The 19,039-nt window shown below is 39.9% G+C and overlaps 1 protein-coding gene across 3 annotated transcripts in view; it reads left to right on the forward strand.

The window, feature by feature from the left end:
- Positions 1-4,758: 4,758 nt before the first annotated feature.
- AP4E1 (adaptor related protein complex 4 subunit epsilon 1) overlaps positions 4,759-19,039 on the forward strand; it is a 564,842-nt gene continuing 550,561 nt past the window's right edge. For all 3 annotated transcript variants that reach the window (XM_044077456.1, XM_044077457.1, XM_044077458.1), the window contains exon 1: positions 4,759-5,355. In XM_044077456.1, coding sequence (XP_043933391.1) covers positions 5,215-5,355 — 141 coding nt within the window. In that variant the 5' untranslated portion in view covers positions 4,759-5,214. The remainder of the gene's footprint in view (positions 5,356-19,039) is intronic.

Genomic DNA, 19,039 nt, shown 5'->3' on the forward strand with positions numbered 1-19,039 from the left:
TCGAAGCTCAGTTGGATAAAATGGTGCAGCAAGGTGTAATTTCTCCAGTTACAGAACCAACAGAATGTGTGTAGTCCATGGTAGCAGCCCACAAAAAAGGCTAAGATGAAATCAAAATATGCATTGATCCAAGAGATTTGAACAAAGCATTAAAGAGACTGCATCATCCCATGTGTACAGTCAAGAAAGTCGTAGCCCTGATACCGAATGCCACTGTTTTTTTCTGTTTTGGATGCAAAAAGTTAATTTTGGCAAGAGATGCTTGATCGCAAATCTTCACTACTGACTACTTTCAGTACCCCATTTGGAAGATATAGATTCCTCAGGATGACCATTTGGAATAAATTCTGCAAGTGAAGTCTTTCAGCTTGCAATAGAGCAAATTTTTTTCAGGTTATCCTTGTGGCATAATAGTAGATGATTTATTGGTTGGAGGCAATGGTGAAGCAGAGCATGACAGAAACCTTAGGAAAGTTCCAGATGGAACACGTGAAGTGAATTTAAAACTCAATCCTCTGAAGTGCAAATTCAGACTACCAGAAGTTACGTATGTAGATCATTTATTCACCAGCACTGGCTTGCGACCAGACCCGGCCAAGCAAGCAACCATTCTTGAGATGCCAGCACCAGATAATGTTTAAGCTGTACAACATTTTCTTGGTATGGTCAACTATTTAGGCAAGTTTTTACAAGACTTCATTGAGTTGACAGCACCTTTAAGAGAGCTGATGTGCAAAAATGTTACATGGTCTTGGTTGGAACAGTACAAGAGAGCATTTGAAGACCTTAATCAGAAAATTGCCACCCCACCTACATTAAGATACTATGATATCAATAAACCAGTAACTCTTTCCTGTGCTGCTTCAAAATTTTGTCTCGGCGTAGTTATTCTTCAGGAAGGCAGACCAGTAGCTTATGCATCTAGAACTCTTACCCAAATTGAAATGTAATATGCTCAAATTGAGAAAGAACTTTTGGCAACAGTATTTTCATGTTTAAAGTTTTATGATTATAGTTATGGTAGAGCTATTCAGATTGAAACGGACCACCAACCTCTAGTCACTATTTTAAAGAAGCCTATGCATTCGGTTCCATTAGAATTACAAAGAATGATGCTCAAATTGCAAAAGTACAACTTCAAAATTGTCTATACAAAAGGCAAAGTTCTTTATCTGGCTGATACCTTATCCAGATCACCCAGAAATACAATGGAACAGCTTAATAGAGGGAATTCTGACTTTGATTTCATGGAAGTGCGTAATTTTTCTACCACAAAATTTGATGAGCTGAGAGAGCATACAAAGACTGATCCAATTTTGCAAAAGCTCAACCACTACATTAATGATGGATGGCTGTCAAAGCAATCTAGTGTACCACCTGAAGTGCATACTTATTTTCCTTACAGAGATAAAATGTTGATGGAAGATGGCATTATTTTCAAAGGTCCTAAGCTTGCTTCCTTACAAAGTGAATATATCCAGATTTTGCATCATGGTCACCCTGGTTTTGAATCTACCAAAAGGAAGGCAAGAGGACTAGTATTTTGGCCTTCTCTAGTAAAAGGCATTGATAAAGTAATTTCTTCTTGTCTAGTATGTAATCATACTAAACCGCATTTGCAAAAAGAAGCACTTCAGCTAAGTCAAGTTCCTGAACTACCTTGGTCAACAGTAGCCACTGATATATTTGAGTGAAACAATCAGCATTACTTAGTGTTGGCAGACTCTTATTTGAACTGGTTTGAGACTGATTTACTACCTAACCTAACATCCACTGCTGTTATCACCAAGTTGAAATGTCATTTCTCAGTCCATGGTAGTCCACACAAAGTTATTTCTAACAATGATACCCAATTTACCAGCCAGTTGTTACAGAAGTTTACAAAAGAATGAAACTTTGTACATGTTACTAGTAGTCCAGAATACCCACAGTCAAATGGACTAGCTGAACCTGCATTACAGAGTGCAAAGCAATTATTGAAGAAGTCAAAACATGACAATACCAATATCTTTTTGAATTTACTCAAGCTCAGAAACATACCCCATTACGATATTGGCTTGCCTGCTCAGAAACTTCTATCTAGGCAAACCAGAACAACATTGCCTATCAGTTCCAGTTTGTTGAGACTTAAAGCTAAGAACAACAGAACAAATCAGAGCCCAACTATTCAGAAAGCATTCTTTCCAGAAGTCAGTTATGATAAATCGAGCAGATTTGTCCATTGAAAGAAGGAGAGACAGTAAGGATACAAATTGCGAAAGGTTTTGATGGGATTGGTCAGGTAACAGGTATATGTGCCAAGCCAAGATCCTACTTTGTAGAATATGAGGGTGTGGAGTACAGGAGAAATCACAGACATCTTCTTCCTGTATCAGAATCAATATCGCAGCATTGTTCCTGTGATACATACTCTAGCTCTCAGAGCAATCCAGACGATGTTCCAGTCGCTGAACATGTCTTAACATCTACTTCCATTCCTGATGATGTTCCTGATGTCCCCATGTTTGAACAGTTGCTAGGTCTAATTCTAATTTCTATGTCACATGATTTGGTTATATTTCCAGACCTAGTGTGAAATACAAAGCAACCTGGACATAATTGTATATATGTATTTCATTCTGCATAATTGCATGGCAAAGAATTATTTGTATCAATTGGATGTCAATTAGTGTCATCAATATTGCATGACTTATTTCTCAAAGAGGGAGGATGTAGAATAATGTATGAGTTGTACCTTTAAGAAGCATTTCAAGGACAGCACGTGCATATAAACAGCAAGCACATTCTAGCTTCAGCTCCATTTTGAGAGTGCAGCCAGAGAGTGAGCATGTAAGAGTGTAACAGCTAGTTTGTTTATATGTTTATCTAAGTTAAAGTTATTAAGCCTCAATCCTGATGTGTTTGTACATAATAAAGCTGCTTAAACAGAACCCATGAATGCTCTTCTGTTTTATCCTGACTGGACAAGCGACACTTATAGATTGTCTCAAAAAGATAGAAGCATTAAAAGAAAGTTAAAGTTGTGTAAATTAATGTTATTTGGAAAGGAGAGCCTGCTGTTAGGTAAGTTAAATTCAGTGACACTTTTGGATTTTAAAAATCAAGGTTGCTGTACTGGTATAGAGTGACCTGGACAGTATTTTTCATTTGTTTATTTATATGCGTGTGTGTGTGTGTGTGTGTGTGTGTGTGTGTGTGTGTGTGTGTGTGTGCGCCTGTCTGTGTGTGTACTTTTTACTAGTCAGTCAAAGTCAAAGCATAATAAAACATAATATGGTTCTATTTTACATTAATTTGGTTCTGTTTTGCATTATTTTGTAATCTTTGTTTTTTGAACCTATTAAACTTGTTTTTCTACATGGTGGTATGCCATAGTCCTATTGGAATTGGGAGAGGTTATGTTATTATGTAAGCAAATTTCATGCTTATTAGCTGTCCAGATTTTTGGTTAGATTCACCGACTTTTCAAGAGCTTCTGTCGAGATTTTCAGTGTCTGAAGTTTGGAAGGTATGACTGCCAGCAAAAGCTCCCATCTTATTCACTTGAGAATAATGGACAAAAACCAAAAATTGTGTGAGACAATGGCCTAAAATCAGGAAAAATTTTAAATAATTTTCTAATTCATTTAGAAAGTTAACAGAACAACATATTTTGTATCAACCTGCATTTTCTGAAGTATAAGAAATGTAGTAATTTAACAATAATTAGATGAATAAATAAATACATATATACATACATAAATAAGTAAAATTAATAGGGTAGAAATATGGAACAAAACCAGGGAAAGCTGAGCTCTGTGCTGTCATCTATGGATTACCACCTTTTTTACATGGGAGTGTCCCTATTTTGAAAGTTGCATCCTGTGAAAAAACATGAAAAATGTCAAATATTGTGAGCTTTTAGGGCAAAATTTACTGCCTACGTTTCCTTTAATAGTTGCATAAAATAATTATTTTGTACCGGAAACACTAAAATATTATATGAAACATAAACAACTCAAATTTTACAAGAAATAACTTTTATTTTGGCAAAAATTGAAGTCCAGCCATGGCTGTGTATATGTTTCTTTCTCCAAAGTCTTGGATTTCTGTACAAACGTCCCACTTTGGGCATTTAAGAAGAAGAAGGCAACAGCTATTGTAAAAACATTAAGAATGACCACCTCTACGGGGTTCTAAGACAAACATGATGCGTGCGTGTGTGTGGATATATATATATATATATATATATATATATATATATATACACACACACACACACACACACACACACACACACACACACGTTTGTGCGCCAGGAGATTGATGCTACTTTACAACATTGGTTGAATTGCTGAGCAAGACATGGACATAGTCAGAAATTTATATTTTGTACTCAGACCTAACGCAATTCTCCAACAACCCATCTATAATTTAAATATGTACCAAATTCTCAATATGTTGCCCATGTACAGATAGAAATATTGCCACCTATAGCCATAAAATGTATAGCTCTATAATAGTTTAGACATTTATATACATTCAGTGTTCTAAATAATTGCTTTTGAAGAGATGATATACCCAAATTAGTACACTGAGAATACCTAGCTACTCATTTGGATATGCGTTATGGAGGCACAAGCACAAATATTTTAATAATCACGCAGTTAGCGTGGATGGTTATATTCTTAAAATAATTTACTCCAGGGCTAGTTGTGATAAAGCTAGGGGAAAGTCATCGGTACTACGCACTAACGTTATTACCATATTCAGTCCCAGTGTGTTTCTTTATTATATAGTCGCCCCTCCAAGGAAAGGAAAGACAACAGTAAAGTTATGACACGAGGAATCCAGTTGTTGTAGCACTTCATAGATGAGATGCCCTCCTATTTCCTCACCTACCGGGGATACTAAACTGAAATGTTATTTTGTGAGATGACGGCATGACTGATTCAAACGATCTGAAAATGACAACAACCAACATTTTCTCAGCAATACAGTTAAGGCGGCCACAGGCACGGAATGGGTGGGACACATTACAGAAAACAATGAATTTTGCGTAATTCGAGAACTGCCACTAAAGCACTTACTGTTCGGGCGTATTTTAAATAAAGTTCTACATTCAAACTAACAGGAAATGTCATCAACTTTATCATGGCGACTTACAGAAGAAAGTAGCTGTTACCTATATGAATGCTTTAGTAGTCTGTGTAAAACAGATTGTCTGGGTTTGCCATGAGTGACGTTGTGGAAAAGACACTTATTGCATTCCCGAGCCTGCTGTCCTTGGATTCGAAGGGTGGAGCAGGGTCGCTTTCTGTTACTTCCAGATTAGGGAGTCTAATCAGAAATATTACATCTCTTACATCGAAACATGTAAGCACAGATTTCTGCTGTTTTTCTTACTCCTAGTTTTTATACGACTTGCTTTTGTAGAAATATGCATAAAGTGCTGAATCTGTAAACTAGGTTGGCAGTGAATCTTGCATGGTTTTGTAAACAAATAATAAGCACTGTATGCATCTTTTTCATATTTGATCTTAAAATGTATATAAGAGAAGGCTGGTGTAATGGAGTATATCCGAACTAACTCCTCATTACCCTTATCACTCTGATCTACTGCACTGGTTTTGCTAGGGCTGACTTGAATTTTATTTTAGTTTTAGCTGTTTCTTTTAGCATAGTATGGGGATGCAACAAAGTGATTTGAAAAAAGGTCTAACAGAGCATCAACCTTGTCTTATTTTATGTTACATAGGATGTTACTAGGCTATTGGCCCTGAGGCCCTTACAGGCTTAGCCAGAATTTATCCCATATTCTGACAAGTCAGCACCTGATGCCCCTGTCTATAGTAGGGACACAGGTGGAATCCAAGGGTTGTACTTTCTGTTCCCCTTCCAGTTATCCAGATTGCTCTTAAAAAGTGTTTAATGAGGTACGCTGTTTGACATGGTGCTGGAGTCTATTCCACAGAAGGGGGAATCTCTGGGACACAAATCTATCCCGCCAGCAAGTCGTATTGATGTCACAGACCAGGTTGAGGTTGCACATGTTACTCGAGTGGAACTAGCAGGAGCGGCATTAGGTAAACTGGCGCCCTAGGCAAAAGGGCTCCACGGCACCCCCCACCACACTAGCTGGTGCCCCCATCCTGGTCTACCTACACCAAATAAATACTGGAAAAAGCTGCCTAGTTGGCCTATGCCTAAGGCCGGCTATGGGAGCTAGACTTGGCGGATATGCAACAGTCCCATCAAGGCGGGGTTTAAGATTTTGTATGACAGACAGAGGTCACCTCTGAGCCTATCTGTGTAGGTTAGATGTTTGAGGCCCTGGATTATCCTAGTGAGGAACCTCTGTGGTCTCTCCAACTGCTGCATATGATTTGCGAGGTACATGCCGAAAGGGGCATTGTGCTCATTGGGGCTTATAAGGGTAGAATACAGGGATGTTATGACCACCTTGTCCCTGGATGAGATAGCCTTACTAATGAGGTGGGCCATGTAGAAAGCTTTCCATACAACGGAGGCAGTATGGTGGTCAAAAGTCAGTTTGCTATTAACCTGGGTGCCCAAGTCCCTCATGACTGATTGCATGCTTAGGACCTTGTTAATAATGTGATCATTTGTGGGGATCTCACTCTCCCAATAGGGGGTGATGATGCATTTTTTGGCATTCAGTTTGAGGCCATGTTTCTGGCACCAGTCATATGTTTTGGAGGATGTCCACATCACTAGGGAAACTGATGACAACGCCCAGCTTACAGTTATCTGCAAACTTGGCCAGCCATAGCCCACTGGTTTTGGCCTGCACCTCAGTAGAGTATATCCCAAACAACAGGGGCCCCAAGATTGATACCTGGGGTACACCACTCATTACAGGTCGACTGCTTGAGTTGACTTCCCCTATTTTGACTAGGTGGGTTCTATCAGTGAGACAATTTGCTATCCATCTGGTAACATATGGATTGACACCTAGTTGAGAGAGTTTATGTAGTATAACTGAGTGGGGAATAGTATCGAAGGCTTTAGCCAGGTCAAGGTAGGCAGTGTGCATAGTCTTCCCCTTGTCCAACGCTTTGGTGACTGTCTCAAAGAAGTCGACCAGATTTAGCAGGCATGACCTCCCCTTGACGAAATCAAGCTGTGTGGGATCAAGTGTTTGGAGGTTGCTAGTGTCCCTGTTAATGAGGTCCATGATGATCCACTCCATGGCTTTGCAGATCAGGGTAGTTAAGCTTATGGGTCTATAATTTCCTGGATCGGTGGAGACACCACCTTTGTGGAAAGGAATGATAGTGGCTGTCCTCCATTCGGCTGGGACAAAGCTAGTACTCGGGTTTTGGTTGAATGGGGTGCCTAATGGTGCTGCAAGTTCCTGTCAAGAGTTCATGTAGGATGCAGCCTGGGATGTTATCTGGCCCCATGGAGGCTGCATTTTTTGCCTTTGAGAGAGCAGTGATGACTTGCACCCTAGAGATAAGGGGAGGGGGCAGGTGCTGGAGATGTCCTGATTTACTGATGGGGGGGGGGGTGAAATTTTCACTGAACCTGTCTGCTAGCAGGTTGGCTATATCTACTGTGTTTGTGGATGTGGTGTCATTGACCACCAGTTCTAAGCAGATCTGGGTGCTTCCCTTGAGTTTGTGGACATATGTGAAGAAAGCCTTGTGGTTGTTTTTAGTAGATGTGGCCAGTTTGGACTCCAAGTTTACTTTGGAGAATTTTACTAGTGCTCATATTTGCTTATTCAGACTAAGGAGCGATTGCTTCCAATTGGGCACCTGCTCCTTCTTGGTCCTGGATAGCAGTTTTTTCCTTTTATTATAGAGTTTATTTATTGCAGATGTTCACCAGACCAGTTTACTCTTGATTTTGCCCTGTTGGGTATTCCTGATTTCATGCAGCTATACAAGTGCTCATATAGTACTTTGCTGTAAGTTTGGGCATATGTGCCAGTTCCTGTGGAGGGGGAGGGAGCTGTGAAGCTGTTTATACCTTCTCTCAGGAGGTTGTAATCCGCTTTCAAAAAGTTGTTTTGTTTGACCCTATCTGGGGTGAGTGGTCTGGAGTGATGGTGACTTCAAAAGTGACTGCTTTGTGGTTGGATCTTACCAGGGAGGATGACACTGTAGGGATACTGCTGTAGTTTCTCATGTTGGTTAATACCAAGTCCAAGATATTTTCACCTCTTGTGGGGGTGTCAACCAGTTGGTCCAAGGCATTTGCATTGATAAAATCAAGGAATCTCTGGGCATTTGGTTTTGGCATGAGTAGTTCTTCCAGTCTATGGTTGGATAGTTAAAGTCGCCCATGATCAGGGTAAAGGGAAGAATCTTGATAGATTCAAAAAGGTTCAGATAGGTGGTGGGCATCTTGAGTCAAAGTTGGGGGCCTGTAGCTAGCTATGACTTGAATAGGGGTCCTGTCAATGGTTAGCTGCACCTGGAGTGTCTCCTGTGTGTCATACCATTAAACCAGCCTGGAGGTGTATGTGTCTTATTGCAACTCCACCTCCTTTTGCTTTGCTACCCACTGTTGGGGTCTGAATGTATAGTAGGATGAGTAACCTGGTATGGGTGGGATGCTCTCCGCAGTTTTGAACCAAGTATCTGTGATTGCACAAATGCCAGCATCTTCCAGGGTTAAGAATGTTTGCAATGATTGCAGTTTCATGTTTAGACTCCTAGCATTTAGCAGCATGACTTTTAATTTGCGTTTTTATGAAGTTTTCATGTTGGTAGTTTTGACCTCATGGCTTTGCCTAAAAAAGGCACTATGGGGGTGGCAAGAGTCTTTGCCAGGAGCCTGAAGCCCAAAGGAGACAGATGCAGGCCATCTCAGGCAAAGCGTTGTGGTTTGTCAGTCATGTCTTCCTAGGCTGTCGGGTACTGGATCCCCTTGGAATGACACCAGAAACTAAGCCAATTGTTAGTCAGTTATTTTCTATTTGTATTGAGGCATCATTGTGCTGCGATAGGGTTGTCGCCTCACAGATAGACATTGTCTTGTTCGATTCTCAGCTAGAGTGTCTTCTGTGTGGAGACATGCGTGAATGGGCGTACCTTTGTTGAAGGTTGTGCGTCAGGGCTGGCAACTCAGCACATAAAAATCTACTGCCAATCATTAGCGGACCGGAGTTCTGCTGTGGCGACCCCTAACCGGGAAAAGCCAAAAGACTCAACAACAACAACAACATTGAGGCATCATTGTGGGTGACAGTAGAATGCTGCTTAAGGCTAGGAACATACCTGCCTGGGAAACGCATTCAGCGAGCACTATCCTGTCTCTCTTTATGTAGTCTAGGGGGTAAGTCTCATGTCATTCATGCCAACATGGACTGACAGAGTCATAACAGTACCTGTTGTTGAGACACTTGAGTGCATGGATGATATGGTGGATTCTGGCACCTGACAAACAACTAACCATGAATTTCTTCTTATCCAGCCTGGTGAGGGGCACATCTGTGTGTGTGTCTCACAATGGAGTCTCCTATGACTAATATGTTGGGTTTATGTGTAGGCCTTATTGGGTGTGAGACACAGGTGTGTGGACTATGTGTAGTGTGGTGGGCAGTAGACTTCTCATGTGTTTTTGCCTCAGAGGTCCCTCTTGTTTGGGTATGTTTTTGTTAAGGACTTCCACATATGTGGGTGGGCAGTAGACTTCTCGTGTGTTTTTGCCTCAGAGGTCCCTCTTGTTTGGGTATGTTTTTGTTTTTGCCTCAGAGGTCCCTCTTGTTTGGGTATGTTTTTGTTAAGGACTTCCACATATGTAGGTATGTGTTGTGTAGATGAGAATGGTGGTTGAGGTGTGGTGTTTATTTTGACAACCTTCTCAGTACCAGATATACTGGCTTGCGAGGGAGAGAGCATTGACTCTAGGATCTTAATGTAATTGCATCTCTCACAAATTATGTTCCTAGGTAGTAGTAGTAGAGGGTTGCCCATGTACATGAGGCAGTTGCTACACTGTCTCAGGATGCCCATATCAACCAGACTGTCAGGAGAAAGCATAGGAAAGTGTCCATCCATATTTGTCAGAAACTGAGGGAGGTAGGCCAAGGAGAGCTAAGAGAGTGAAGGGTGGAAGGTCTAAGAGTAGTACTACTAGGTGATCACACAAGTGCTACTAAGGGAGAATTTGTAGGTGGAATACCCCACAAAGGGTTAAAAACAGTGCAGCTGCAGCAAATCTGTATCAGACTATGCTACTGAATTTAAGGGTTAAGAAAACAGTAAAACTCACAAAAAACACAGTTAACCAATACAGACAAAAAAACAGAACTCACATTATGAAAAAACAGTTAAACAGTAATGAAATGCAGTAAAATACAATTTAACAGTAATGAGTTTTGCAGCAAATGGCAATGAAATACAGTTAGTCAGTGCATTTGCTGTAAAAACAGTGTAAATGTGATAAATTAGCTCACTATCACAACAGCAAAAAGCAGCTCAAATAAAGTATAAGGCCACCGACAAGCAGTGACAAATGTGGCAAAATAAATGCAGTTGAACACCTAAGCACAAGCAAAATGACGTAGGAAGAGGCACAATTTTTTTTAAGTAGAAGGCGAGGAGACTGAAGATGATTCAAGGTTAAAAAGCTAAAGGGGTGGGCCTTCGCAACTGATCTCACTGTACTCCGTAGAATGAGCTGATGTAATGGGACTGGGGGGAGTGTTAAATATGAAATTTATAGTAGAGACAGGCAACTCGAAAGCCACCAAGCTTTAATACCACAACAGCACTTGGGGGGTGGGGGGGGGGGAGTGGATACAAGATCAGAGCACAGGTAAGAACTGAATTCACTAGGCCTAAAAACAGTTGCACAGTTTAAACAGATATGCCACGAATATTGTTTTATCAGAAGTGCAGAAACAGTTGAAAATAAGGAACTTGTATTTTGTAGTCTCTTAGCATAAAACAGCAGAGCAAGGGCAGAAGGAAGTTTCTTGTCACTTTGGGCAGGAAGCCATGGAGTGTTGGTGCTGATAAAGATTACAGAACGTTTGAATGTTTGGGTATGTAGACTGTTAGGGGCTGTGACTGTGTCTAGCAAGAGGTCTTATACATTAATATGGTTCATAGGTGTATACTAAGCTAACAACCATTAGAGCCTTTATAAGCTTAGCCATGCATGCAGTGCAAAGGTGTCCCACAAGTTACTGTACCTTAGAGGTTATTCTAAAGGGTATATGTTAGCTAGGTTATAATTTAATGGTTGCCTCTGTCCATCAGAGACATGGGTGCCAAACCTAGGTTGAATTTTCAATTTCATATCCACTGGTCCAGGTTGCACTTTAGTGTAGGATTAGGGAAGGGCTGTGCTTTACATGAATGGAAAGTCAATTCTGGAGAATGGGAGTTTTCTGACGTACATATCCATCCCTCCAACATGTCCTATTTATATTGTAAGCAAAGTTTAGGCCCTTAGATCTCGTATTTCTGATGCAGTTCATTCTGAGGATATGCAAAAGGTCCATCAGAGTGGTATCAAGGATAGCACGCAAAGATCACCTCTCAGCAGTCTGTAGGAAACAGAGTATAGATATAGGGTTTTGGGATGATTTGTATAGAACATTGTGTTTTCTCCTTGTATTCTTTTTGTGAGAAACCTCTGTGAACATTCCAGTTATTGCATGTGCCAGGTCAGTTACACATTGAATGGGGCGCTACACTCGGTGATGGTTCTGATGAAGGCCAAATACAGTGGCATGATGACCCCCTGGACCTAGATGCCATGCCCTTGCTTATAAGTTGAGTGACATAGAATGACCTTTTTACTACCTTAGACACATGTTAGTTGAAGGCCAGGTTACTATCTACATGCATCTCCAATTCCCTGGCTAGTGGGTCTTCTCTTAGGAGTGTTTTATCAGAGGTAGTTTCCTGTAGTGGACAACTACCCAAAAGGTACTATTATGCATTCTTGGCAGTGTGTTTTTAACCATGGCTTTGTCATCTGTTTGCATTAGACCTTCCTGCAAAATGTTTGTATCAGGGGGTTCTGTTTCTGCTCCTAGTTTGCAGTTATCTGAAAACTTGGACAGCCAGAAGCCCTTGATGTTGGCTTTGACTTTCAAGAAGTAGATGCCAAAGAGGAATGGACCCAGTACAGAGCTCTGAGAGACTCCTCTATTTATTGACTTCTTTGTGGAGGTGATCTCTCCGACCCTAGCTTCCTGGGCCCTGTCTGCAAGTCAGCTGGCTATCCAGAGTGTTGCATGGGGTTTATGCCTAATTCTGTGAATTTGTTTACAGCCCCTTTCTGGAGTATTGCATCAGATGCCTTAGCCATGTCAAGGTAGGCAGTATGCACCATTTTACACTTGTCCATTGCCTTAGTGATCTGGCAAAACTAACTGGGTGAGATCCAGTGCTTGAAGGTTTCCTATGTCATTGTTAATCATTTCCATGGCTTTGCATATGAGACTAGTCAGTATATTGGGTCTGTTGATGGTCCATTCTTGTGCAGAGGGATGACTGCTGCAGTCCTCCATTTGTGTGGTACAATGCCTGTTCAGAGGCTGTAGTTGAACAGTGACTCCAGTGACCCTGATACGTCATATTTCAAGCTACTTAGAAGGCATCCTGGACTATTATCTGGGTCTTTTGAAGCTGTGTTCTTGGCCATAGTGCATCTAGGACCTGCTCCCTGTTTTGAGGGGTTATGTTCGATGGTATTTCCTAGGAGGTTTTGGCAGTGAATTGGGGGTAAAGTTGGAGCTGAATTTGTCAGCCAATAGATTTGCTATATATCCTGGCTCTGTGAATGTGACTGCATTTACAATCAGTTCTGCACACTGTTGTTTGCTGAATTTAAGGTTTCTGACATAATTAAAGAAGGTCTTATTTTTGTCCTTGGCCTGGGAAGCGATCTTTACCTCAAAATTAGCTTTTTTGGACTTTTGGCTATTTAGTTTGAATAGAGTGGTTTTATCTTTTTTTTTTTTGTGTTACTATTCATACTTTTTAGCTATGACTTTTTGTCTGTTGTACACACAACCTGTTTAATTTTGGATTTCAATATGATGGTTTGAGTTTGTTTAGGGCTTGCTTCTAGTAGGTATAGCTGCCTTTGTGCTACCATTGATGTTGTACAGAGTTTCTGTCAACAATTCTGTATATTGTTATGTCTTTGTGCTACCATTGATGTTGTACAGAGTTTCTGTCAACAATTCTGCATATTGTTATCTGTTATCACTGTGTTATCTGGGTTGGATGGTCTTGGAATTTTGTGAGGTTATCGCTTAATAAAAAGTATATTGGAGTAGTTCCTAATGGTTACAGGGTTTACTGGGGTTGCAGAATTGATTTTTATCTCCAAAGACACCAGTTTGTGGTGTGTACCAGATCCAAAATGTTGTACCTTTAATGGGCATATGCAGTTTCTGATATAGGGTGTTTGTGTTTACAAAGTCCAGAAATCTGTGCCTACAAATCTGGGGTCATGTAGGATTCATGATTTCTTAAGGGGTAATTAACGTTGCTCATTGAGTATGGTATTTGGTTGAATGGTGAGAGTCTCCAGTAGGTTTAAGTATGAGCTATGGGTTTTCCTTGGACATAGAGAGTGACCTATAACTTGCTAGGATATGGTATGGGTTTTTATCTGTGGTAATCTGTATGTGGAAAAACTATAGCACATCATCCTGTTTAACCAACCTAGAGGTGTGCTTGTTTTTGACGTGGATTGAAACATCTCCTACTTTTGTCCTTGTCAGTGTTGCTGGCAAATGTGTGGAAGGCACTGAAGCCTTGTACTGCCAGAGTACTCTCCTCAGCTTTAAGCCATGTCTTGGTAACTTCACAGATGTCTGCATTCTCTAGGGTGAGGAGAGCTTGGAGGGAGTGGAGCTTCTAGATTAAACTCCTGGCATTGAGCAGAAAAACCTTTAGATTTCTACTGGTTAATTTTGCTATGTTGGAAGGTTTGTCAATTTGGCATTGCCTAAAAAGGCTGTATGGGGTGGGGATGATGTTTAGCTAATATTTGAAAGCCTAGAGGGGATAGCTGCAGACCATCCTTGGCAAAGCAGAATGGTTTGTTAATCATATCCTCCCATGCTGACAAATATCGTATCCCCTTAGAATGACACCAGAAACTAAGCTAGCTACTAAAGTCAATCATCTTTTTTTCGTATTGTGGCACCGTTATTGGTGAAGGTAGAATGCTGCTTAATGCTAGGCACATACCATCCTGTTACTCAGTCTGAGAGTTCCTTAATGTCTCTCTCCATACACTCTAGGACTAGGTAATTTACACCTACATAGAGTATGACTGAGTCATATAGGTACCTGTAGTGCAGTGACTTGAGTGCGTGTGTAACTTGGCGGAGCCTGGGTTCTGATAAGCAAATGACCATTATTTTTTGTCCAGCCTGGTGAATGGGGCATCAGTGTGTCGCACAATGGAGTCCCGTATTACTAGAGTCCTGAGTAGTGTGTTGGCTTGCCTTGTGGTCTTTTTAGTTGAGTGTCCGCTGGGTGTGGCATTGTGTAATGTTAAGTGTTTCTTTTGGTGAGTGTGTTTAGGTTTGCTGAGGACAATTTTTGCAGGTGTTGCATCTGGGAAGTTTTTTGGGTTTGGGAAGATTGCATTTTAGTGCCTCAGCATAAGTTGGTCTATGTGTAAGGTACTCACTATGCATGGTAGGTGTAGCATGTGTGTTTTTGGCAACCTGAATTTTACTCTCTCTGCTTCTATGAGAGAACTTTGCCTTCAGTGACATTGTATATGTCCATCTCTCATATACTGTATCTGTTTCTTTAAGGATTAAGTACTTGTCTGTTAACATGAGACAATTGCTACACTGTCTCAAGGTACCCCTGTCCACCAAACTGGCTGTGGAGAAATTGGGAAGGTGCATATTCATAATACCAAATCCTTTATTAGGGGAGCTACAAGGGTTGGCACAGGAGGGATTAAAAGAAGGCATCTAAGGGTGCTTTTGGGACTAGGGACTAGACCAGGCAATATAAAACTTAATTTAAGGGGCAGTGCTTCTCAACACACAAACTAGTTGCTCTGTGCTTCTCTGTCTGCAAAGTAATTTCTTTACAGTTATCAAGTTATTGGGTACAATTTGAGGTAGTTCTATATGAAAAGTTTACTTTCTAGGTATCTGCTACTATACAGATACTGGTAAACACTACTGCTTGATGAACAGTTGTGTGAAAATGAGCCAAATTTATAAAGGCGCTAAAACACTTTAAAGCCTTCCTCTGTAATCCCCAGCTGTGACAAGCCAGGCCGCCTTCTACTCTCATTAGAAAAGCAGTCCCAGGCCTTCTTAATGTAAACCCACACTACAGTTAGACCAACGTAAATTCAAACAAGGCAGTCAAACAAACTGGCTTGAAACACACTTTTAAAATGACGACAGTGCGGAGAAACCAGCAGCAAAGTCAGTGAAAAGCACGGCTCTTTACATTGATAAGACCAGAAAGTAAATAAATTGAAAATATAGCAGGGTATTCTTAAATTTCTTAGAAAAGTTGTGCAGCATCTTTATGAGCCAAGTGGGTCCACTTTTTACATTTTGCTGTCTAATTGTGTTTTGGCTTACTTAAACAAATTGTTTAGAATCACATGTATGTCATGCAAATTATAAAAACTGACCCATGCTATTCGGGAGGGGAAACTTATCCACTGACAAAAAACATTGCAACACAGAGGTGATGTGGCCGACCTAGAATTTGCAGTACATAACACTTTTGGATTCTGTTATTTTCACACATTGAATACAATATCAATTTTAATGTGATGGACTTCATAATGGATATACATGGCACAGAAAAGGGCAAGAAATGAAAAAGAATATGCATATTCTATCAAAGTAGTTTACATGAGCAGTGATGAGACTCATAATAAAATATAAAATAAGGGAGTATGTAGAAGCAACCACTGTGCACACCCTCATCATATGCAGCCTGCAAATTTGATATACTGTGCTTGACATTTTTAACTGGTGTGCTTAAAATGGGCAGCTGCATGTAATTGATGAAAATCTCAACCAAAATGTTATATGCAATTTTGGTATAGCAAATGTAACATCCTAGTTCTACTGGGTAACTTTTCTAGCTGAAAAAAAGGAAATCTGACAAAGTAGCTTTAATTAGCTGCTAATCGTTTCACAGGTCAAACAGCTAGAAATAGTGAAAGCCCTCTGGTCACTTTGCAATTTGTCTTATTCAGTCAAACTAAAATTAATCATATAGGGAATACTAATAGGCATATGTAGTGCAAGGAAACCCTTAACCAACCTTGAAGGGATGTTAATTGATTTGTGCAGCAGTATAAAACCCTGTAGTATCCAAGATCAGGTGTGTATGTGTTTAACAAGTTTACTGTGAAGCACATAAATACACTGTGTAACAAGTGAGATGAAAAGTCTAATGGACAGCAGATACAGTGGGCAAAAAGAGTATTTGCATATTTAGTCCATTAGAAGCTGCATGGGGAGGTGATTTTGTCTAAAATACTGTGGAAATCCCCATACTTTTGGGTCCAGGTAGCTTTGTAACAGACACTTTCAGTTTTGAAAGTGTGTTCACTGAGTTTTATAATTTGAGTATTTGTAAAGTAAGGACAAGGGACAAATTTAATTTGTGTTTCAATGGGAGTGGAAGAAGTTAATGACTGACATATGGAAAGCTATGAGGGATTCTTTTTGGAGATACTTGAAGGAATTTCTGAGGAAATGGATGACAATAGTGTACTGGTTACAGTACAGAAAACTGTAGATTAATGGCCATTGCAGAAATAGGAACAGATTAGGCATAACACAGAAGAAGGTGTGTGTTTCCACATGTGCATCCTGCGTAAGGCACAGGAGTTACACATTTAATGTGAAAACTTGGACCTGAGGGAGGTTAGGGAAGATGGGCACAAAGTTTCCAGAAAGAAAGCATATAGCTTGGCCACTCTGCTTAAGGCAGACTTGGCTTGTCTCAGTAAACTGGCTTATCTGAAGAAGTATTTTGCAACTTTTGTCCTAGAAGTGTAATATGAGGGAGCTGTAAACATGTCTTTATTGAGCCACTGTACACTCAACCTGTCCTGGATGGATATTTTGTATTAAACACTTTTTTATTTCTTTTTATGGATTTGAAATGAAGAAAATTATGGAGTTGATTCATACTTGTGTGGAGCCACTGTGTGTTAGCTATTCAGAGAATGAAGTGCTGTTAAAAAATGGCGTGATGGTTTGAAACAGAATGATACAGGCCCTTGGCAAGGGAAATTTTCATGATTTACATTTTGACACTTAGAAAGATCTTTTATGTTTATTTTTAAGTATGGTTCATGCATAGGCTTGTATTTTTTAAAATACTGAATGCCAGATGTGTGATATTTAATAATCCAAAAAAAAAGTAAATGATGCTGTTGGACTCACTGATGGGTCAGTGCTATGTTAAATATGGAAAAGGGAGTCTGTGCACACTTTCAAGTGTAATATTTTGGGAGGGGTGGATGTGATGCAAAATTTACTGACTAACCAAAACATGTTGCACTTACGGTCAGCTAAGGGCATTTAAAATATTATGTCTTGACTAGAAATGTGATTTTTGTCGTGGTAAGGGAGCACATAGCACACAATTAATGTTTGTGATAGAAAATTCACTAGGTGTAGGGATTTGGGCCATACTGGGGTAGGAGGTTACATAAGAAAAAAGAATCTAGTGAACTTGATGAGCAAGTTCAGGAAGTGGAGACAGGAAAAACCTCATGCTGACAATGACTAGAGGTCAGGATTGTACCTCAGAACTTAGAGCTGGGAGATAAAGATCTTGCATCTAAGCTACCATGCTAGAAAAGGTAACAAGAAAAGAACAAAAAAAAAAAACTGAGTGAAAGCTGGGATAACACAGATTAACAGCAAAGAGGGAGAGAGAAAGACAGGGGGAGAAAAATACTTTTAAAATCAATAAGTATGGCTAGCTACTTGGTGATTTCCAAGATTTCTGACCATTGATGTGCAGCTTAATTTCAACTCTGCCAGTGTAATTAAAGAAAGTGAGAGATAAGGCCAGTTGAGTAAATTCATTTACTGAGTAGTAAGTACGGTGCCTGGATGCTAGCAAAGAATAGGACCTGAAAGAAAATCAACTAAAAAAGGTGACAAGAAAGCACTGACTGGAAAGAATCCTGTAACTGTTCTGCAAAAAAGCAGTTCATGGTTCAGCTGTGATGCCAGACATGGCTTCCAGCAGTTTGGTGGAAAACATAAATCAGTATGTGTATAGAGCTGAGTGAAATAAACAAAACATTAAATGAGAATATCAACTCAAATAACAAAAGGCTAGAAAGATGGAAGAAGCTTTAAACAGCAATTCAGGTGAACTGATAAAACTGCAAAAATCAGAGGATGAAATGAAGAAAAGGCTGGCTGAGTATGGGACTTTTCTCAAGAAGAAATATTTCAAAAAGATGGTAGAGTTAGAAGACAGAGAATGCATGGAAAACCTGAGATTTTTTGCTGTATCAGAGAAAGTCAAAGGATCAGACTCTATTAATTTTATGAAAGCACAAATAAGCAACTGGACTGGTATTCCACAGCAGGATGTGTTAATTGAAAGGGCACATTGTCCATGAGTAAACAGCTAAGACTGATATTAGTAAAGATGCAGTTATATCAGCAGAAAGAGTAGATCCCGACAAAACTGTGGCAGAAGGGCAAAACATTAAAAATTTGAGACAGTAAAGTATTTGTGGAAAATGATTATTCACTATACACTAAGCAGAAGAGAGGCAAATTTATCTTAGCAATCAGAGAATGTTGAGATGCAGATGTGAGATTCAAGCTGTTGTATCCAGCTGTCTTCAAAATATTTTTTTCCTAGAGGATCTGTCATTTTTGATGCAGAATAGGCTAACGGGAAATATAAAAAAATTGTCCAGCAAAAAGTGAGTCATCAAACAGAAGGGGACTCTGATTCTCATTCTTCTAATAATAAAGCTCATAGAGAGACTTTGCTGATGGAAGATTTTCCAGTGTCCCAAAGGAAAATGTGTGTGAGAGATGAAAAAGCATAGAAGTTGAATATAGGAATGA

This window comes from Protopterus annectens, chromosome 7.part0 (genome assembly GCF_019279795.1).
Source record: "Protopterus annectens isolate FY-2018-M chromosome 7.part0, PAN1.0, whole genome shotgun sequence".
Classification (NCBI taxonomy): domain Eukaryota; kingdom Metazoa; phylum Chordata; order Ceratodontiformes; family Protopteridae; genus Protopterus; species Protopterus annectens.